At 38.0% G+C, this 19,923-nt stretch overlaps 5 protein-coding genes across 9 annotated transcripts; 2 read left to right on the top strand and 3 right to left on the bottom strand.

Annotated features, from left to right (window-relative positions):
* Positions 1-448: 448 nt before the first annotated feature.
* LOC124223204 (26S proteasome non-ATPase regulatory subunit 9) lies at positions 449-1,621 on the bottom strand. 2 transcript variants are annotated; one of them, XM_046634958.1, is made up of 4 exons: positions 1,475-1,621; positions 1,196-1,295; positions 923-1,107; positions 449-804 (listed from the first exon to the last, which is right to left on the bottom strand). In XM_046634958.1, exons 1-4 carry the CDS (start codon positions 1,583-1,585, stop codon positions 577-579), a joined length of 624 nt encoding a protein of 207 aa, XP_046490914.1. In that variant the 5' UTR covers positions 1,586-1,621; the 3' UTR covers positions 449-576. The 2 variants fall into 2 exon arrangements, with proteins under 2 accessions (XP_046490914.1, XP_046490915.1); XM_046634959.2 differs by having other exon boundaries at positions 1,471-1,593.
* A 181-nt stretch (positions 1,622-1,802) lies between these two features.
* Ttc30 (tetratricopeptide repeat domain 30) lies at positions 1,803-6,477 on the bottom strand. Of its 4 annotated transcripts, XM_046634951.2 has the most exons (9): positions 5,993-6,477; positions 5,798-5,863; positions 5,382-5,720; positions 5,181-5,316; positions 4,921-5,085; positions 4,514-4,782; positions 2,698-3,105; positions 2,251-2,635; positions 1,803-2,172 (listed from the first exon to the last, which is right to left on the bottom strand). In XM_046634951.2, exons 1-9 carry the CDS (start codon positions 6,059-6,061, stop codon positions 2,033-2,035), a joined length of 1,977 nt encoding a protein of 658 aa, XP_046490907.1. In that variant the 5' UTR covers positions 6,062-6,477; the 3' UTR covers positions 1,803-2,032. The 4 variants fall into 4 exon arrangements, with proteins under 4 accessions (XP_046490907.1, XP_046490910.1, XP_046490909.1 ...); XM_046634954.2 differs by lacking the exon at positions 5,798-5,863 and having other exon boundaries at positions 5,181-5,215; XM_046634953.2 differs by lacking the exon at positions 5,798-5,863 and having other exon boundaries at positions 5,181-5,335.
* LOC124223202 (zinc finger CCHC domain-containing protein 17) lies at positions 3,219-6,105 on the top strand. The gene is made up of 2 exons (XM_046634957.2): positions 3,219-3,593; positions 3,686-6,105. Exons 1-2 carry the CDS (start codon positions 3,477-3,479, stop codon positions 4,412-4,414), a joined length of 846 nt encoding a protein of 281 aa, XP_046490913.1. The 5' UTR covers positions 3,219-3,476; the 3' UTR covers positions 4,415-6,105.
* Positions 6,478-6,618: 141 nt separating the features above from the next.
* Positions 6,619-17,107, top strand: Hph (HIF prolyl hydroxylase). Its single transcript, XM_046634956.2, has 4 exons — positions 6,619-7,974; positions 13,512-13,631; positions 13,726-13,936; positions 14,097-17,107. The coding sequence occupies exons 1-4, from the start codon at positions 7,069-7,071 to the stop codon at positions 14,123-14,125; spliced, it is 1,266 nt and encodes a 421-aa protein (XP_046490912.1). The 5' UTR covers positions 6,619-7,068; the 3' UTR covers positions 14,126-17,107.
* On the bottom strand, positions 16,200-19,758 carry DNApol-epsilon58 (DNA polymerase epsilon subunit 2). The gene is made up of 4 exons (XM_069137637.1): positions 19,139-19,758; positions 18,452-18,990; positions 17,650-18,332; positions 16,200-17,559 (listed from the first exon to the last, which is right to left on the bottom strand). The coding sequence occupies exons 1-4, from the start codon at positions 19,204-19,206 to the stop codon at positions 17,287-17,289; spliced, it is 1,563 nt and encodes a 520-aa protein (XP_068993738.1). The 5' UTR covers positions 19,207-19,758; the 3' UTR covers positions 16,200-17,286.
* Between the last annotated feature and the right edge of the window lie 165 nt (positions 19,759-19,923).

Below are 19,923 nucleotides of genomic sequence, written 5' to 3' on the forward strand. Positions count from 1 at the left end.
GTAGCGCAGAAAACTACACTTGCAACTTTAAATTTGCACAATTTAGCAGTGTATAAATTTCATTTGCGATCAATTCTCCGTGAATTTTTTTCCGTCAACTTTTTGCGCCTGATTATCAAAATTCCAACACAAAAGGTACAATATTTTTCTTTACGAAATTTATTTACTTTCGCTGTAATTAAACAATTCAAGGCGACTTTTCCTTACAGTTTTCAGCTTGTTTACAAAAACGAGATTCTTGCATCGTTAGAAAGAGAAAATATGTTTTTTAATTCTTGTCTAAAAATAATAGTGATTAGTAAGCGAGTAGAGAACATAAACAAACTGAATATTACCTTGTCGTTAATTTGAAAGTGATTTCATTAGATTAAACCTTATCGCGGAATTTCATCTTTTATCGATAACATTTTTAAGAAATAAGTTATTAGGGAAAATAATATTAACTAGGTAAAGTGAGATAAAATTCTATGTCTCTCAACTTAAACGTGATACAGTACGATACGAAAAAAATTCTCAATTTAATTCCACCAATCCAAATAACATTGAGTCATCTTGTGACGCACATTATCTTCTTATTTATCTTTCGACCGATTCAATGGGTATCACGTTGCAACCGAGCAATCCTTTTCCACTCCAAGGTTTGGGAACCAGTGTAAGAACCGCCGTGTTCAATCCACGCTTTATTTTCACAAATATCGGCTTATATTTGCTACTTTCAACGAGATCCCCCACATCCTTTAATGATCTGAAGTTACGGGAGTCTATGGATCCAAACTCCATGATCAAATCTCCCACTTCTATACCCTAAAGAATGCAAACAAAAAAACAAACATACACTATGAATTACTGTTGAAAATGCACAAATATTCCTGATTAATAGTTAATATGGTAAAAGAAAAATTTTTAATATTAATCTGTTTACAGCAAGTTCAGCCGGAGAAGCGGAAGAGACCAAATTCACTTTCAAGAATGGTTCTGAAAGCGTATTCTCCTCAGCACTGTTTACGCTGGTTTCGGAAGGCTGACTCTGACTGCCGGATATCGAGTGAACCTGATGTAGTCCAGCCTCGATTTGCCTCATCAACGCCTTGTGATCGTTTTGGAGACCTGGTAATGGTAAGGTTTTAAAATTGAGAGAAAATTCCTCAGGTGCGTATCACTGCTGACAGTTGCACTATTTCGGTATTTGACATACATATTATCTTATGGCGAGCGTGCCTGACTTGGTAGACGTCTACGTCGTCACGAGGAAAACCATCAGAGTCTACCAAAGGGTCGTTCATGCCTACATGGTTCTGAAAGCAAGTGAAAAGACAAGAAATATTCAAACAAATCCGGTACTTCGAGGCTTAGTTTAGGTGGCTTTAAAATCTGACCCGTCATCGTTCCTTGTTGACATCAAACCACATTGTGTGTATAAATACCGTCGATTGCGATAGTTCGATGGTAAATTATGTGATTTTTGGGTACCTACGCAGTCGAGGATCTCTTTGTAGCCTTGAATATCGGACTCTAGCTTGTCTTTCGCTTTTATTAGCTCCAATAAACGCTCCTTTGCCTGCTCAACCTCCATGTCAGCCACCATGTTTGTTGTGATTGCGATTATTTTACGGTAATTTCTCGATTCCCTCGCAGTGACCGCATCTATAATATTTCTGCATTCATTGGTTGTTTCGTTGAAGCCAGGGACGTAGCTAAACCTCAAGATCCCCGAGTATTGATTCGAAATTCTTACAAAACCGTTTGGAACATTATTAACAAACATCAAATTTTTACGACAAACAAGTCATGACAGTTTGAACATTTTTTATTTCCTTGATTCTTAGCTGAACAATTATTGATTAAAATCTAAAATTACGAGCTAGATAAATTTGATATCTATTTCACAACTGTATAGTTGTTCAGAATATGAAAAAAAAAATGATTAAGTTATATTGCAGCTTATTATAGTTACTACTGTGACACCCACAATGATAAATGTATATACTTAAATTAACAACTACAGATAATCATTCAACTGCGACAGGATCATTTAACCCATTTGCAATTTGAGGAATAATGCCTTCAGATATCTCGCCTCGTAGGTGACGGTCTGTTTGCCCAGTGGCACTGTCGGAATCTCTTGAATGTCCAGTGGCTGTTCTATTACCGTTCTAACGTCCCTCCCGTAAACTGAAACGAATAAGTAACAAGAAAACAGTAAGCAGAGAAGCGTTCAAACGTGAACAAGCCCAAGCGGATCCTTGCTACCTTCACAATGTTCCAAGAATTGCACACATTCTTGAAGCGTTGGATCCTTGAGAACAACGAGCTGCTTAGCCAACTGTTCCAGCAAGGAAAGGAAGCATCTTTTTGCATAGAACCACGTGTCAGTTCCTAGTTTCTTGCTGTAAGGCTCCAGACTCTTCATTACTCTGGATATACCAAACTCGTAGTTGCCTTTGGCACAGTACAAGGTTCCTATGACCAAGTTCACAATGCAAAGATGAAACAGTTTCTTTTCCTGGTCCTCAAACGACACAGTTTCCTCCTCCTTTTCTATCTTCTTCATCAGCTCCTCAGCCTCCGCATTCTGCGAGGTCATAATGTAGCTGACGCAAAGGTTGGCCAGAACTATCGCGCTGATATCTAGAATCTGAAATATATTTAAAACAGTTTTCAGGCTGTCAATTAATTACTAAGAGATATCTAGCTTACGTTGTCGTATTTCTTCTTGACAATGGGCTCGTAGAACCCTGTCGCCTCTTTGAATTTGTTTTCCTGCATGAAGAGTGTGTGAGCAACGTTCAGTTTCCACACATCGTGCTCGTTGCAGAACTCTACGCTCTTTCTGAATATCTTCTCGACTTGGGGATAGTTCTCAAGTTCCCAATATATCTTTGCCTGCGCCATCAGCACTGGAACATACCGCTCCAGAGCTTCCTCGTAGTCATTCACCGCTCGCTTCACAGCGTTATCGTCATGGTTCAGTCTTGCCTCCTGTACCTGCTTTGTCGCTTTCCGCAAGGTCTCGGTGTGTTTGTTTGCCAGGTCATCAAACTTCCTGTATGCCTCCTCTGGCGATGTTTGTTGCGTTATCAGTGCATCCAGGAAGTCGTACAGGTACTTGAAAAAGAGAATAGAAACAGAAGACCGTAAATGGCCTGATTTTTTGCAAGCCCCCTTTTTTCCAAAACCTTGATACTTCACTGCCATATGCCGTGTTTATGTATGCATACATCGACGCAAACATAACCTGAAATATTTTGAGCTTTCTTTCTACGTCGATCAATCAAAAGGATATTTATATCGCGGAATCTCTCGGCTTAAGAATACGAATTCTTACGAGTTGGAAAAATGCTTTGCGAACCATCGATGCAGTCGGCCTAAAATTTTTCCTCAACTTGGGGAATAACAGCCTAAAAAGAAAATAAATAACACACAAAATTTAACTATAATGAATTAATTACAACCGGGAAGAAGAAAAATCGACAAGGATGACTGGATGTGAACTCAATCAAATATTCCTGGGAGAAGTCGCAGCTGTTCAAAACTATGGGGCATTTGTCAGAATACCAGGGTGCACTCAGCAGGGGCTCGTTCACAAGTCGCAGGTAAGGAGGGGAGTGACCAATGAACCGGTGTGAGAAAATCGACGACGTTTCTATCTATCTTCTCTATATTGCTTTCTTTCTCACATGGTCAGGTCAGTTCTTCGCACGTTGACGATGTTGGGGATGTGCTGCAGCGAGGGGAGCGAGTATGGTGTAAGATAATATCGATAAACGAGGAGGGTAAAATAAGCCTGTCGATGAAGCTGGTCAATCAGGGAAACGGGACAGATCTGGATCCAAATGGCGTCCAACTTCAGAGGGATGAGCAGAAGAGGAAAACAATGGGGCCTAATCAAAGAAAAGTTATCCAGCTTCAGGCCGTGCTTAATACAACGTGCGCCAAGTGCGGAACGCACGGTCATCTTTCAAGTGATTGCTTCATGAGCCCGGGCGGCAAAACTTACGAGCTGATACCTGAAATCGAGGGGGAGGACAAAACAGAAGAAGCGACAAAGCCAGAGATAGAGGAGGGTACAGTTGAGACGAAGATTAAGAAGCATAAGTCCAAGAAATCAAAGAGTAAGAAGAAGTCCAAGAAATCAAAGTCAAACGAAGAACCACTGGGCAATGACAGCGACTCTGAGGATGGGGAGAGAGGGAAGAAGTCGTCAAAAAAACGAAGCAAGGATAAGAAGAGAAAACGAAAGAAGGAGAAGAAGGGCAGGGATAATTCGTCACAAAGTAATTCGACCGATGAAGACGACAAGAATGGCGACGAAGAGGATATTGATGGAATAAAGAGTTCTTTGAAGCGAAAGATTTCCGAGCTTGGCAAAGAGAGGCGCACGAAAAAGTGTAAATATTCCAGTTCTAAGCGTTAGGAATGATCAAGAATAATAATAATAATAATAATAATAATAATAATAATAATATCATCCTCGAACAAGTCGAAAATTGAAAACAAAATCTATCCAACTCACTGGCGTTAAATATTTGTAAGTTAGGTGAACGTTTTCAGCCAGTACATCTGCCGCCAGATCGTAGTACTGGTATCTGCAGTAGAGCAGAAGTAAATTGGCAAAAGTTTCTGGCGGGAATGGATTCTGCTGCAGCAGAAACTGTAACTTTTCGAAGCCCTCGCTGGGCCTCGAGTCCATGTTGATCAATGCCTGATTATGCAAGGTTACTGCATCCAATTCCTCCTCAGAACGCGGTGGCATGTCCGTCAACGCTTCCCTGGCTGCCTCGTCTGTAGATATCAATAGAGACTTGTCGTTTTTTATTAACTTAACATAACTGAGGGTAGTTCTAAATCCTAGTCGTAGAATAGGATATACATTGAGAAGAGCAAAGCTACTCGGTAATAAGAAGTATGATAGAGCAGTACAATTTTGTAGCTGATATTCAATGGCAGCTTTGAGATTGAATGCCTCAGTTAACGCAGTTTCATGCAAAGTGAGGGTGTTGCCGACGCTCCTGACCTCGATACCTTCCGTAGTCATGCCGACGCTTAATTCCGGGTGCTCTTTGATCCCCTGCTCGATAATGTCAGCTATAAAATATTCATGTTCCGTGTTCAGAATAGTTTGATAGATCAACATTTACGTTGATAACCATTGAAAGAAGGTGAGAGAACTTTATACGTACCGATGTGTTTTAGGGAGGCGGCATATTCCTTGAGTCTGTAATAGCAAAGAGCGACATTGTAGGACAAGTGGGGCTTAAATCCGACTATTTGTAATGCTGTGGAGAACTTTTTCAGCGCTTGTTCATACTGCTCCTCCTGTTGACAGGGAAAACACCTACATCGATGATACAACAACTGTTTGTCGTAAAATTAATTCGTACCTTATACAGTAGGCATCCCAGGTTGATATCAGTGTCGACATCTTCAACGGAGCACTGATCGACGTAGGCCTTAGCTCCGGCGATGTCTTCCTGCCCGTACTTAATCGCTGCTTGTAGTTTGGTGACCTTTGACTCCAGCTGCGGCTTGTCGACAATCGTCGAACAGACGCTCCAGGCCTCCTGGTACATGCATGCCTGATGGAGGGATTGAGCGTAGTAGAGCTTGTACAAGTCTTCTTCTGGGCAGATCTGTACCAGTTTTTCGTAGCAGCCTGCCGCCCCGGCAAAGTCTTGCGTATAAAAATAACAATGGGCCAGCAGAGACAGGCAGGGTCTGGACTGAAACGTGATTATCGATCGCATGATGGTTTTCTCTTCCTCTCCAATTTCTATTATCTGTTCTTTTTTTAACCCACCTCAGGATATGTCACCATGAGAGTGATAAGAATCTGAATGGTTTCTGCATATTTCTGCTCCTTGATCTATGGCATGGATTCAAAATCGAATTACCATTGGCGAATATTTTAAAGAATTTGATTCTATTGTGTGCCAGGTGGATGTTACGTAATATCGTGACAATACATGCACATAATATGTTAAATATTATCTACCATAGTGTATATGGTCTTGGTGTACTCCCCATCCCTGATTACTTGGATATTTTGCGCAAAGCTGGTCATATCGGAGTTAATTTTGCTGCGGAATGAACGTTATCCTTGTAAATCGCATGTCGCGCAGCGCTGTAGAGTCGCCAATTTGCGTTAATAAAAATATTCTTGTATGTATGTACACCGAAGGTAAACGTCACAACAGTGTGTTTTGACATACGCATTATGAAGCGTAGCCATAGTAACGGCATCGTACTTAAGTGCGTACGAAGTCGCGCTCAGATCTTTGTCTACTGGTCAAAGGTCAAGGTAATGCGTCATTAATCATGAAATTTCGCCAATAATTTTGCTCGGTAGCTTTCTTTCTGCATGAATTTCCATCGCCTGCGAGAGCTGGACGGTGAAAATGTTGGTTTTGAATTGGAAAGAATTCGCGCGAAAATTTGAGACTGTCTTATTGGCTGATGGCGGTCACGTGATGCATACGGCTGTATGATTTTCACAGATTTTTACGGGCTACAATGATTGATTGCTCGTGAAAATTTTGCAGGAAGTTGGCTGACTCGCACGGTTAATCCTTGTCCGTGGTTGATCCAGCCAATCGTACATGCATACACGCATTAAATATCAGTACAAAAATTTCAATCGAGGTGACAAGATCGATCCAAGTTACGCCTCGCATAATTCTATGTTCGCGTCTCGTGTTTCGAACGATCGGGGTTTACTTTTTCCTGGTCGACGGGAAATACCGACGACACAGGGTTGAGTATATGCGTTGGAGTTGCTCGCTTAGCAGGTGAGGAAGATAGATGGATAATTGTGCCCAGGCGTAGGCTCGTTACAATCAAGCATCCAATTTACGCCTGCGTGTCAGTCGATCGGTCGTAACTTGGTTATGCCGTTTTGCTCTCGAGCAGCGAGGGAGGAGAATAAGGAGAAAGAGAAGGAGAAGCTGCCATCGCCGCTCGAACCAGTAAGTGCGTATGTGACTCGGACTCGTTTTGAAATGTCCCCTGCTTATACGCTAGTCCTCGTCCTCGTGGCGACCGGAGCGTTGTCGACGAATTAACCTCTGAAATATGTCGGAACCGAGAGCCAGTCGGTCACAGACCGTCGAGGCAGGTGCATCGTTCTCTCTAACCTCTTCCCCAACCGCGCCAACGGCCCAAGTCTGCGCAGTTTGCAAAAGGTCCGACAAGATTCTCCGCTGTGCCCGTTGCAAGGTTACCGTCTACTGCAGCAAGGAGCATCAACGCGACGACTGGAAGCGACACAAGCCGTCCTGTGCTCCGAAACAGACATCCTCGGGCCCTGAGCCTAACCTAAAAACAAGCGGCAGCCCCGACTCCCTGCCGAATTACTTCTCCCGCCGACCACCGGAGCCCCAGGATCCCGCCATCGCTGCCGAACAGCTCCTCGTCGCTGAGGCATCACCGATAAACCAAAAGGGTAGCTCGGAAGACACGATATTGGGAGCCAGAGCAGAGCTGCTTAACCCTGCGCTGGAAGGTTCGGAAATTCTTCGCGACATGCCGACTCCGCAGCACTACGGCTTGAGAAACTTCCCTGAGGTTAGTCTAGGCGGCAAGAATGGTGCGCTGCCGATTTCACCTCTCAGCAAACAAATCGACGATCGTGTCATTGACCACTATTCCCGCATCGTTGTCAAGGACATGAACAAGTGGGGCGTATGCGCCATGAATGATTTCTTGGGCCCGGAAAAAGGCTCGCTCGTCCTCGACGAGGTTCTCAATATGTATAGTGCAGGTCTGTTCAGAGACGGGCAACTCGTCTCCCAAAGAGGAGGCGCCGGTGATCTCAGGCGGGCTATTCGGGGTGACCAGATCACTTGGCTTGACGGCAAAGAGAAGGAGTGCCCGAATATTGGTCTGCTCATATCTCAGGTCGACGCCATCATCCTCAGGGCTAACAAGATGCTGTCGAATGGGAAAATGGGGCAGTACACGATAAACGGCAGGACAAAGGTACGTCACTGTCGTCAATATCTTCCTCGATCTTAGGTCTGCATTTCGTTGAAATCATTGAATTATTACAGAAGTGCTGACGATATGTTATAAAAACACTTCATCGTATGCACCTTGTATATCATAAATTGAGTGTAAAACTGTTGAGCCATACAGGAAGCTTGTTTTCAAGTTATGCAACCTTTGTATTTTTGTCCACGTGTATTCTGCAATGATTTTTGACATCGTAACTCATCGAGAAAAATCTTTTCGACAATTTTCAACCTGCAGAAAGGATAGCCTTGGCTTGTTCCAACACCCTTGTTATTAATAACATGTGCAATAACTGGATGTTGACGTTGATGTTACCTGGCAGGTGGTAATTACGTTTATTTTGCCAAACGATGTTGGCTCCGCACACAGGTGAATTAGACTCTTGACACATGTAGATATGCAGAGTTTGTGGTTTGCGGTTTACAGCCTACTTGTATTTACAGATCGGATGAATTCGAGACTTTTCTATTTGAATAGTAATGCACGACTACGTAAATACCTATCCATCTAGCACCGGGATGCCTCTGTCACGCCTAAACGAACATAGAAACGAGAAAATTTTGTTGTGTAGCACCGTTGATAAAAAATCATTTCTTCATTCTTTTCTCTATTTTCATCATACTCTCCACCGCCACGATACTTGTCCACAAAATTGATTACATCCTTCTTATCTTGTCATATATGTTTACAAATCTGTATGATTCATTCTCAATACTCTGTTTTCTTCTTACCTCGCGTCATCATGCAACAAGAATTAGATTCCATTAAATGTTTTTGAACAGTATAACGATTCTTAGAGAATCTGGTGCCCTGATATATGTGCTATTTTTACGGGCTGAGGAGATTCGAAAAAACAAACAGAACAGAAACTAGTCACAAATATCGTAATTCAATATGCTTCCATTTCTTTTTTTTTCCCGACACACGTTCGAAAATAATGGATATATTTTCATGCTGACAATTAACACAAGGTCTATTAGATTTCTGAAATCTTATCAATTAATTGTCCAATTAAATTTGTTAGAGTAATAATTTAACTCTCTTATTCGATCTTTCGTTATCCATTGGTTAGTTGTCGGCGTTTTGTACTATTACCAAATAATTCTTTCTCCATCATTCCGCAAATGTCAGATTCGTGTTCGTTGTATGTAGCATACATATGATAATAAACTCGATTGGAAGCCGCGCGAAATAGAACAACGCTGCGGATTGCGGGGGGGGGGAGGGGGGCAGAGACTACGAGTCGTTTGCTAAAATACATTTACACGATTAGCGTAAATACACTATTCTCGTCCAGTTCATAGTTGGCCTATTTTACAGCATGTACCCAGTTATATGCGTGTAATGTCCGGATAAATAAATTTACATTCGAAATAATATTTCAACAACAAAAATTTTTAAAAAACATATTAAAAAAAGAAAAAAAACTTCCGCGATCGGCGTGGAGAGGTAACAGAAGTAACATCGAGAAACAAAAAAAAAAGAAACATCGGACTGAAGTTTGCAGCGTTGTTGTAATAATGCATTTTTAGAATATACATCTCTTTTATTTTACAACTTCAGATTTACCTGATGTTTGTTAAGACGTTAATACAGGATTGACAAAGTCCGATTTTTTCGAATATCAATGAATCTTCGTTTTCTGACCTTTGGGAATCAGAAAAACAGGTTTTTCTGAAAAATCTTGGTACGTCCGACAATCTCCCGCGATGATATCGAAAACGGTTCGATGAAAAAACTTTAAACCTACAGGATTTTACAACCAAATGAAATGGGCATGAAAAATTGCCATGTCCCGTTTATTTTGAACTTAATTTTCGTTATACCGGAAATAAACCGACTTTCAATGTTTTACCGAGAAACGTGTACTTTCTCCTCCTTATTACTTTTTCTAAATAAACGATAATATTTTTCCAGTTTACATATATTTATATGAAAAAATCAACAATCTATAAATTTTTTCTTCTTATTTTTCTTTCACAATTCTTTCATCAGGCTGCCAAGTTTTATAAGTTTCAGATTTTTGACTCGCCCATTTTCGGGATAATCGTGGAATTTTCTCGGACAAACTCAAAAGCCTGTATTCCCTTTCTCCCGATGAAAAAAAAAAACCAAAAAAAAACAGTTCTTTCGGTTTGTTTTTGCTCTAGCATTTTGTTACGTCGGCTTCATAAACTTACCGCGCCTTTTCGTAAATATTTTCAATTTTCTTTCTACGAATTCGAATCCGTTTATTTATAACATAACGTGCAACATATATATTTATACACGTTATACATGAACGCAGATAGCTTTGGTAGTGACAACACGGCGTACCGCAAGAAATAGCGGGGCAGAGCGGAGGAGAGATTAAACCTAGCCTAGGCGCTCGTCGGACGACTAGACTGGCAAAAATCTATTGCGGCGAAAGAGTCGCGGCACGGATGTCTCACCGTGCGGAATATACGTATTGTGCCGCCGGTCACGTAGGCACCTCGAGCAACCAGCTGTACCCTCCCTCATCCTCTCCACACCCCCCCTAAAAGTCTATACAAACCGCCCACCACGTGTGTGGCGACGTGCGTACGTGCAATCTTGCCCAAGCCCCATTCTGGTTGAGCGTGTTTGTTCGTTCTCCCTCCCCCCCCCCTATGTTTTTTCTTTTTTTCCTTCTTTTTACACCTGGCTTATTATTATTATATATACGGGCGAGTTAATTCAATAAGGTTGTGTACACTGCACGGAATGTTGGTACGAAAATATGTTATTTTCGAGAAGAACACGGGGAAATTGTGTGTTCGATTAATTACTGTTCGAATATAGTTGGTAATTAGCCAATTTTAAATTAAACTAATCGAATTTATAATACGCAACGTTTTGAAATACTTGCGAATTATCTGATTTTGAGACGATTATTAGTCTTTCTTGTTCAATTAAAGTTTATAAAGGCGTTTTTTGCGTGTATTTTGACTGTCAGAATGTGTTGTCGTTTTTAGGAGAGGGAGAGAGAGAGAGAGAGATTGAGGAAGGGAGGCGGATTACTTGAGATATAAACTGCGATGTATAGGACTTGCAAAAGTGTTGCGAAATCGCGCGCCCAAAATATACGCGACAAGAACGAATTTTCCCTGTATCCACATGACCTCTAATTATTTATTTGCATAGGTATACGTGTGTAATACATCTATATTATCACAAGCTGCTCCATAGATTTTATGCGTCAAACTTCTCTTTCATCATTTCTTCATCGGTGAATTAAATTATGTATCATTGTTCCATTGCCTTCTGTTGTAGGTAGACGGTTTTGTTGACAATGAACGTTTTATGTTTTCTTAACACGACGTGTACAATATTTACACAAGCAAGCTAAGGTGTTGAATAAAAAACGATGTTTGTAACGTTAATTGTATATACATACGATTTAAAGAAATTTTTGATACGTGGACGTTACGCGACGTTCTATAAATTTTTTTTTCTTTCTTTAATATTTGTCGATTTTTTATTTTTCATTCCTCTTTAAGGAGGGAGCTGGATGTACGCGATTATTTGATCGAAATAATTTAGTCCTCGTCTTTACTCGTCAGTTCTAATCTTAGACAACGACGAAGACGACGACGACGATGATGGAAACTACGTTTATACACACATACCTAAAGTATCCCTGGCTGACCATCGACCTTGCGGAAATATCCGATTCGAATATTCCCGCAAATCCGATTGCGTTGAACAACTGTCATAATCTCTGCTGCGTGTAACGTTGTGTGGTTATAAAAATGACGCATTTTCGGACTGCAAATCGCACGTATCGAATCTTAGCAATGGAGTTCATGAAATTAAAACTGTAATGCGTAGAATAATCTGTCAGGAATATCCGATGCCATAGTATTTATTTATTTTTTACGTTTAATTGTTTTACACACATTTTTATTTATTCAGTTTTCTTTTCTACTGTTTATCCATTACGGTGTTTATTTATTTTTTTTTTTTTTTTACAGTAGTTTATTTTTATCTACGAGAATTTTGTGCGAGTTAGTTACAATATATCGTATCACTTTTAAAGATCCCAAGATACTGGGTATTTATACATACAGTCGCTGCGCTAAGTACATACATTATAGCTGGTTAATTAAAACAATTCCTAATTATTTGTAGGTCGCTGGTTACCTGCGTGTTAACAAACGATCATTTTTTTTTTTTTTTTTATAACTAAAATGTCATTACTGTAGCGCGCGCTATGGTGAAATTGATTGCTTCGGAAAAAGAGAGAAAGTGCAGAAAGAGAAAACGAGACGAAACGTTGCTAATTTCGGAGTGCAGATCCTTCTTTTTTTTTTTCAATAATGATAACTGTTTATAGAAGAATAATATTGCTAACTTTTGACACGCGTATAGGTTTGCAGACGATAATAGATTCTATAATCATAAATCATGTAATGCAATGGATGGATTTTTTATTTACTTTGATACTTGATCCGGACGCCTTCATTCCTATCAAACATAACAAACAACGAAGTTAAATGGCGACGTTTCTTATCTGAAATCACATTCCATTCTAATCGAAATTTACAGTTTTGCAAATTGCCTTTTAATCCTCCCCCTGTCTTACTCATTATGATTAAAATTCGACAGTATGAATGATAGCGTGGCCATGATTATTAGTTTTATTTTAAAAACCTTAAATATAACATTTTTCATCCCATATTTGTCGAAGTCGAACGTTATCGTAATGAAATATTGGGGAAAAATTGGCTATTTTTTTTAAATTTTACAATGATTTTGAAGGAACTCAGATTTCAAAATATCACTGTATTTTGTTTTATTATGGTTTACCGAATTCCAGTCAGTTGTAAAATCGTTAAATAACGGTTTTCCTTCAGTACGAATCATTAAGATAATGTTGCTAACTTCAATATGTTGATTATACTCGTCAATACGCAACGCGTATAATTGTATCGAAATTGTTATCGTCCTGTTGCAACAAGGAAAGCATGAAAAGCAAAGAAAGAGTAATTGTTGTGAGAAAAAATTGTGCAGTGATAAACGACTCGCAATCCAATGATTTGAATGCTCGTTTATTAGTAATATTGTGAAACAAGGACAATATTGATTTTAGATAATATGTACATTCAATAACAATGTACGCATGTCTCATTTATTATAAGAATGAGGACAATGCTCCCTGCATACACACAAGCATCATGTATTACATACAACAATTGTTATTACCTTTTCTCAACGTTGCAATATTTAATAGAAAAAAATCCCACGTAGGCAGTAAGAGCTTTGTTTGAATTTTGATTAAAATGATGTGATACTATACATTCAGATAAGATTGTCACTGCGTAACCAAGTCAGGTCGTCGGTCCTTGGAGTAAATCGTTATTTTCATATTTTATCATCGCAGATTTTAATCTGATCGGACGAGAATATATAATATTTATGAATGATCGCAAACATTTGCATTCGTTTCATCGTTCAACTATGGCACGCGATAAGATTTAATTATTTTCCTCTTCATTTTTCAGGCAATGGTCGCCTGTTATCCTGGAAACGGTTCTCGATATGTCAAACATGTCGATAATCCCAATCATGACGGACGTTGCGTCACAGCTATATATTACTTGAACAGGGATTGGAATGTCGAGGTGACTAAATTGATAACAAAGTTTAAATGGTATTCATCGAAACCCAACCTATCATTAAGTTTCATTTTGTTTTTATTGTTATTATAATTTTCAGCAAGACGGTGGCCTCTTGAGGATATTTCCCGAAGGCTGGAAGGACAGTGTTGCGAATATCGAACCAATATTCGATAGAATATTATTTTTCTGGTCAGATAGAAGAAATCCGCACGAAGTACAGCCTGCCTATAGAACACGTTATGCCATTACTCTCTGGTACTTTGACGCGGACGAAAGAAACATGGCATGTCAAAGGTATCAACAGGAAAGTAAGTTGACTCCGGATAACTTGGAGAAAGTAAATAATTGATTACCATTTCAAAATCTAGTGGTATTGTTGCACTTTTGCTACGCAACTCATTGTCATTTTCTTTATTTATGATAGTTTAATTATATATATATATATATTATCTATTCTTTATTTTGTAGGAAAACTCTCGCAATCGAAAAATACGTGAGCGAAAACGAAGAAAATAAAGTGGGACAAAGATATGGTGAAATAATGAACTAACAATAAAAGGGAACTCGTCGATTGACACACGCTGTCTTTATTATTACTTCAGCTGCAAGATTTTTTTTTTTTTTTTTTTAATTTCTATCCGTCATATTGGATTCGTTACCACGGATGAAAGTCAAACAATCAAATGTATTTATATAGTATGTATATACATGAACGTTAGTGGCGATTTTTTTCTCTTGATTTTAAGAGATTGGATATGTAGTAATGCATAAAAAAAATCACTTCTAATATTTTTTAATTGTGGCAGTTGAAAGAAAAATTAAGGTATTTTTCTAGTTTTATTGTTCTTTTTCTGTCTACGCATCCTCGTCTATACTCTTTGTTTTTTACAAATTTTTTATATTTCGTTACGCCTGTACCGATTCAATTAACGAGTCACTGCTTTGACGATGTTTTCCTTGTTCATTATTACAGTACATAGTTAGAAATCGCTGCTTAAAAATAAATTAAACGACGAAGAGAAAAATGTAACTCGTGCGCGTGCGTGTGTGTGCGGGTATGTGTGTGTGTTGAATGCAATTTACATTTACTCATAATAATAGAAATATACCTATATACCGTATTGGTCTGAATATATTTCAAGGTTTTTACAAGCCGATTTCCCTATTAAAATTCGCGCCAGACTTGTATTTGGAATGTTGTTTTTTTAAATTTTCATTTTAGAAAATTTGCTTCATCGACTAAGAAAACTTCGTTATCAATCAATTGTAAGATTTTAGTAAAAAATTCTATATTAATCAACAAATATGCCTGTGATAGTAAATAATTTTCTCATAAAATACGCCTTGTATTCGAATTATAAAAATAAAATCCTTGAAATAAAGTCGAAAAATTGGAGGTCAACTCATATTCAAACCAACTCGGTATTATAAATAAGCGTTATGTATTATTATATAATAAGAATATATATATTGATAATATGTTTGAATGTATGTATGACCTAAAAGTAATGTTAGCTATGGCTAATGCGATCCTAATCACAATAAGGAAATTTAGTAGACGAAAAACCAATAGATCAAAATATATTCGTAATGTATATGTACATGATTATAGATGCAATATCTGTAAAGGATAATTTCCTATACACTAAACAACATGTGCAATAGATCTTGAACGGAAGATTGTTAGGCAGCAGCCAAATGACGATGTTTTTTTTTTTTTTTTTCTTATCTTATTTCCACCACCACGTTCTTTTAAGTGAAGTACAAAATAATTCTTTTGCTTTTCGTTTTGATAATTACTACATCTGATTGCTGTTAGATTTTCTCACAATTTCTTATATTTAAAATTCTCTTCCTGTCTAATAATTTTTCAATCATTATTATTATTAAATTTTTGCGCGAATAATATTATTTGGCTGTTATCACCAGTTTTAATTTTCTTTTAATTTTTCTCCTTTACAGAATTTCTTAGCATTTTTTCTTGTACGTTAGTAGGAAATACGCATGCGATTACTTTCATGCGCGGCATACTGCAAACGATGCAAACTGTATTATATGTATGTATACATAGTGTTGCATTTCGGAATTCATTATTTTCCTAGTCTTTCGATTTGGTTCGCTTATAGCGAGATATTTAAGGGAAAATCCTGCTTAATACGAGAATTGAGGTAAGGTGTTAAAGAGGGGCACTATAGAATAGAGGCGAAGAAAAACATACTTTTAATCCAAGAAAAGTAAAATAATTCTTCTCTTTCCTGATTTTCATTTTTGACGGTATTTTATGATGTGTAATATCTGTCTCAGGTTAAACAAGGTAGTATTGAATATGAATTTTAGTGTTTTGTTTTTTTTTCATTTTCTTTTCTCTTGATTGTTCGTACAACTCTTTCTCCTTTTATGGTTGCGTTATAATACAACCGCTGCTGATGTTATTATGCAGCAAATTCATAGGTTTGTACTGAAACTTGGATAGATCTCTTTATATCAAACATTTTTTTAAACAATCTCCCTCTCCGTTTGCAACTTTTGTACACACGCATATGTAATAGACTGAAAGTATTTTTTTCCCAATTTTTCTTGGATTCTTGTTAGCTGTAATGTCTTGTATGTAATATGAAACTGCGATACTTTTATATGTATTTACAAGTCTTGAACAAGTATATATCTGTATATCACTGTATATCTATCGATCAAGCGTCTGCATGCTTTTGTGACTGTGTTTATACAGAAAACAAAACACAAAAATTTACGTGTACATTGTAAAATACCAATAATCACAAGAATAGTAATAGCAAAAGCGAGCTATTAATATTCGTAGCTAAAGAAAAGTACGAAAGTCGAGCATGCATTCACTACAATATTTCCGCGAAAACACACAAAATATTTCATTCATCACATTAGTAAAAATAGGAATAGTAATAATGATATTTAAAACATTACACATTTTTACTGGATTTCGGCATCCAGTGTATTCGTTATCTGTATGTATAAGTATGTACATACATGGGTATAGGTATAGGTATATGAAAACGAGGTAGTCTTGCGGCGACAAATTTGCACGTATCAATCCTCTTCCTCTTTGCCTCTCACTCATGCCCCAGTACCCTACCGACGAGTGATTAAATTATTATTATTTTTCTGATTTTATTTAATTATCGTAATTACAATTAATATTAATATTATCACACTACTATAGTTAGTTATAAATAATATTACAATTACTATTACGTCTGTACTTGTATTGTTAACTTAATCATAATTATAATAATGATTACACGCTGTTATTTCTAAGTTGAAAGAAAAAGTAAACTAAAAGGAAAATGCCCACTTTAAGTTGCGAACATGAAAACGCGCCGACGAATCAAGTATTGTAAAAGTTCGCGACAAGGGGTGAAAAACGACAGAGAACAAACATTCATAATTGTCCTGTGAAAAATGAAAGAAATAGTAATAATAATAATAAATATTGTACAAAATTATAGCGAAGTACACATCATGTTTGGTAAACAGGAATGATCAAGCTATACCGTGAAGTATGAAATTTACATTATTTTTCATTTGGTTAGAAGTCTTGTTTTGTTGAAAATTGTTGTTTAAAGGTATCATCTTAAGCCTGTAAACAAAAAAAGAAAATAACGACCAAAATATTGACAGATCGTTAGCTCTGATCTTCTTTTTCCATCTCAGAATCTTCGATTTTATTTTCTCCTGGTATGTAGACTTTGAATGGAAAATCATTTTTCGAAAACACTCCTGGATTTACAACAAAACATTCGTTGTACTCAGTGTTGTAAGGCTCAAACTGATCAGCCACGACTATGAGATCTGGCGTTGGATAAAGCTGTAACGCTTGATCGTGCTTCCAGTAAATAGGCACTGTAGGTAGGGCCATAGGGGTCAAGTGGGATTGCGAGATTATCGATTTGGCATACTGAAAATATAATTGAAAAAGAAGAAATTAGATTTGATCCATTAATTGATGTATATTTTTTCTTACGTAACAAAATAGAACGAAACTAACGTCTTTGGGGATATCCGCATCGTCCGGAAGGTATAAAGTGTTCCTGCATAACTTAGTAAGAATATCTTCTCTGAAAACTACTATTTCCTTTGTACAGTACTGAATTCTACAGGGATTTGTTGCCAGAACAGTTTTAGGAATGGCCTTGATGAAATCCTCAACTACGTAACCAGGTATAGGCGCTCTTGGGAATATTCTTGGTGCCCCAGGATCGTGTGGCCCAGGAATAAGGACGAATTTACTGTTCTGAACAATCTCTGGATAGCCTGCAATTATATCAGCCAATCTTTTGAAGCCTTCCTTCAGTTTCTGTGAACTGGTTACGTTTGGTGGAAAGCTCAGAAAATTCCCACATATCACAAAAGCCACTGGGGGAAAATTTGAGAACTCCTCTAACATGAGCTTGAGTTTTTCAAGTACTATCTGGTCGTCGACCCATAATTCAGATATGAACACGATCATCTCATCTGGGTTGTTCTCCTCAAAATTTCTCAACTTCTCCGATATTTTCAGCGACACTGGATGATGACCACCAAAGGTGTTCGCCGTTCCGAAACGCGCGCGACTTTCTGTCGATGTCTCGGACGGTGGAAATCCTATGGTTTTTACGACAAGTACCCTATCTTCGTAGTCTCCTCGTACCAGAACTACGCAACCCTCGGTTATAAGATGTGCTTGATAGTCTTGAGGAAGAGAGAGAGTTAAGGTAAAATAAATCACACTTACGTGCAAATCATTAATTATTGTTTCAGAATTGTCAAAGAACTTCCTATAGTTTGTTTTGAAAAGGATATTGCTTGACTGAGATCAATTTTGACATATCCGCTTGCATCTTCCAGGTAATACTGTCTTTCGGTCAGCTGAGCTAACATGCCTATAACGTAGACATCTTTAGCCTCAGAGAGACTTAGTAGATACTCTATTTGACGTAGCTTCACTCTGACTGTGTCCACTTCACCAAATTTGACAGGAGCAAAGAGCTCATTCTGCATGGTCCTGTGCCATAGGAGCTCGAGTCGTTCCTTGATTACCAGAGATTTATCGACAGGTTCTGAAAACAAATTGGGAACGCTCTGCTCGATGACAAATTTCTTGTTCGTGACATCGTATTTTATCTTTGGTACTCTGAAACCGTCGAGAACGTTCAGGATTGTTTCAGTCTCTTGGAGACTATTGCTTGGTCTAAGGCACTCCTTGAGAGCCACCTTTATGTGATCCACACTAACGCATGGCTCAACTAAATCCTGTGCCAGGACATACTCGACTATTCGACATATCCAGTGTTCGTGCTCCGCTGCATCAATATTTCGCAATTGACGCGCTAAATGAAGACAGCATTTCCTGAAGGATGAGGAAAAAATTGTATTGTCAATTATGAGACGATGACTGTTGTCATTTTTTTTTTTGTTCCATTTTATTGTGAATTCGTTTTGTCAGATAGTAGATGTCAGCAATATATATTTCATACTTAAAGTATATCCATACATACCTGTTTATGTTCAGACCAGACAATTTGAACGCTGTTTGAACGGTTTTTATTAACCTCTCATTTTCCATGGTAGCTGCTTACATTCACGTACCCATTTACCATAGCATGGATGAACGAATGAAACTGACAATGAGTGGAAAACAGGGTCAAATTATTAAAATTAATAGATTAGTAAACAACACCGATGTTAGAGTCGACGTATTAATAGATAAATTTACACTGGAGACTGCAAATTCATTTGTATTTCTAGAATAATCACGGCCTGCATTTACGCGGGAAAAGCCGCACAGGTGACACCGCCTAACCGCTAGCAATAGTATCACAGGCTAAATGTTATGAATGAAAATTAGAATTTGTTCGAAAACTGTACACATAGATTTTGTCAGTTAATAATAATGCGAAATCTTCAACTATCGTGTGACACAGAATCATATGAAGAGTTAACTAATGAGGCCTTGAGAATTAATGTCGCAATGAATACAGGTAGAGTAATAGGATACTGATTTAATTGATTACATGTTATGATGTGTTATGTCAACATAATCATTATTCCTTCTTGTGAAATACATAATCTATCAAAATCGGTAGTCGGGAAATTTCGTATTGGTAACATTGATTTATTGATTGATTGGTCAATTGATGAACAAATTGGAGCTGGAGCATTAGGCCGTGTGTAGAGTGAACGCTTGAGCTAGGCTTCTCAGGCAATTTGATACGCCATTACGTGTATTGGATACCCTTTGAAAAACACTTGAGGCACATAATGTTGACGCAAATAACTTCTG

This window comes from Neodiprion pinetum, chromosome 7, assembly GCF_021155775.2.
Source record: "Neodiprion pinetum isolate iyNeoPine1 chromosome 7, iyNeoPine1.2, whole genome shotgun sequence".
Taxonomy (NCBI): domain Eukaryota; kingdom Metazoa; phylum Arthropoda; class Insecta; order Hymenoptera; family Diprionidae; genus Neodiprion; species Neodiprion pinetum.

Coding starts and splice junctions, on each gene's coding strand:
- LOC124223204 (XM_046634958.1), bottom strand. CDS start 1,585: ATGGTGGCTGACATGGAGGTTGAGCAGGCAAAGGAGCGTTTATTGGAG. Junction 1,108..1,195: donor CGCTCGCCATAAGATAATAT/GTATGTCAAATA, acceptor TACCATTACCAG/GTCTCCAAAACGATCACAAG. Junction 805..922: donor CTTCTCCGGCTGAACTTGCT/GTAAACAGATTA, acceptor TGCATTCTTTAG/GGTATAGAAGTGGGAGATTT.
- LOC124223202 (XM_046634957.2), top strand. CDS start 3,477: ATGACTGGATGTGAACTCAATCAAATATTCCTGGGAGAAGTCGCAGCT. Junction 3,594..3,685: donor GGCTCGTTCACAAGTCGCAG/GTAAGGAGGGGA, acceptor TCACATGGTCAG/GTCAGTTCTTCGCACGTTGA.
- Ttc30 (XM_046634951.2), bottom strand. CDS start 6,061: ATGACCAGCTTTGCGCAAAATATCCAAGTAATCAGGGATGGGGAGTAC. Junction 5,864..5,992: donor CCAAGACCATATACACTATG/GTAGATAATATT, acceptor TCCATGCCATAG/ATCAAGGAGCAGAAATATGC. Junction 2,636..2,697: donor TCAAGAAGAAATACGACAAC/GTAAGCTAGATA, acceptor AATATATTTCAG/ATTCTAGATATCAGCGCGAT.
- Hph (XM_046634956.2), top strand. CDS start 7,069: ATGTCGGAACCGAGAGCCAGTCGGTCACAGACCGTCGAGGCAGGTGCA. Junction 7,975..13,511: donor CGATAAACGGCAGGACAAAG/GTACGTCACTGT, acceptor TTCATTTTTCAG/GCAATGGTCGCCTGTTATCC. Junction 13,632..13,725: donor ACAGGGATTGGAATGTCGAG/GTGACTAAATTG, acceptor TATAATTTTCAG/CAAGACGGTGGCCTCTTGAG.
- DNApol-epsilon58 (XM_069137637.1), bottom strand. CDS start 19,206: ATGGAAAATGAGAGGTTAATAAAAACCGTTCAAACAGCGTTCAAATTG. Junction 18,991..19,138: donor TCTGGTCTGAACATAAACAG/GTATGTATGGAT, acceptor CTCATCCTTCAG/GAAATGCTGTCTTCATTTAG. Junction 17,560..17,649: donor ATGCGGATATCCCCAAAGAC/GTTAGTTTCGTT, acceptor TTATATTTTCAG/TATGCCAAATCGATAATCTC.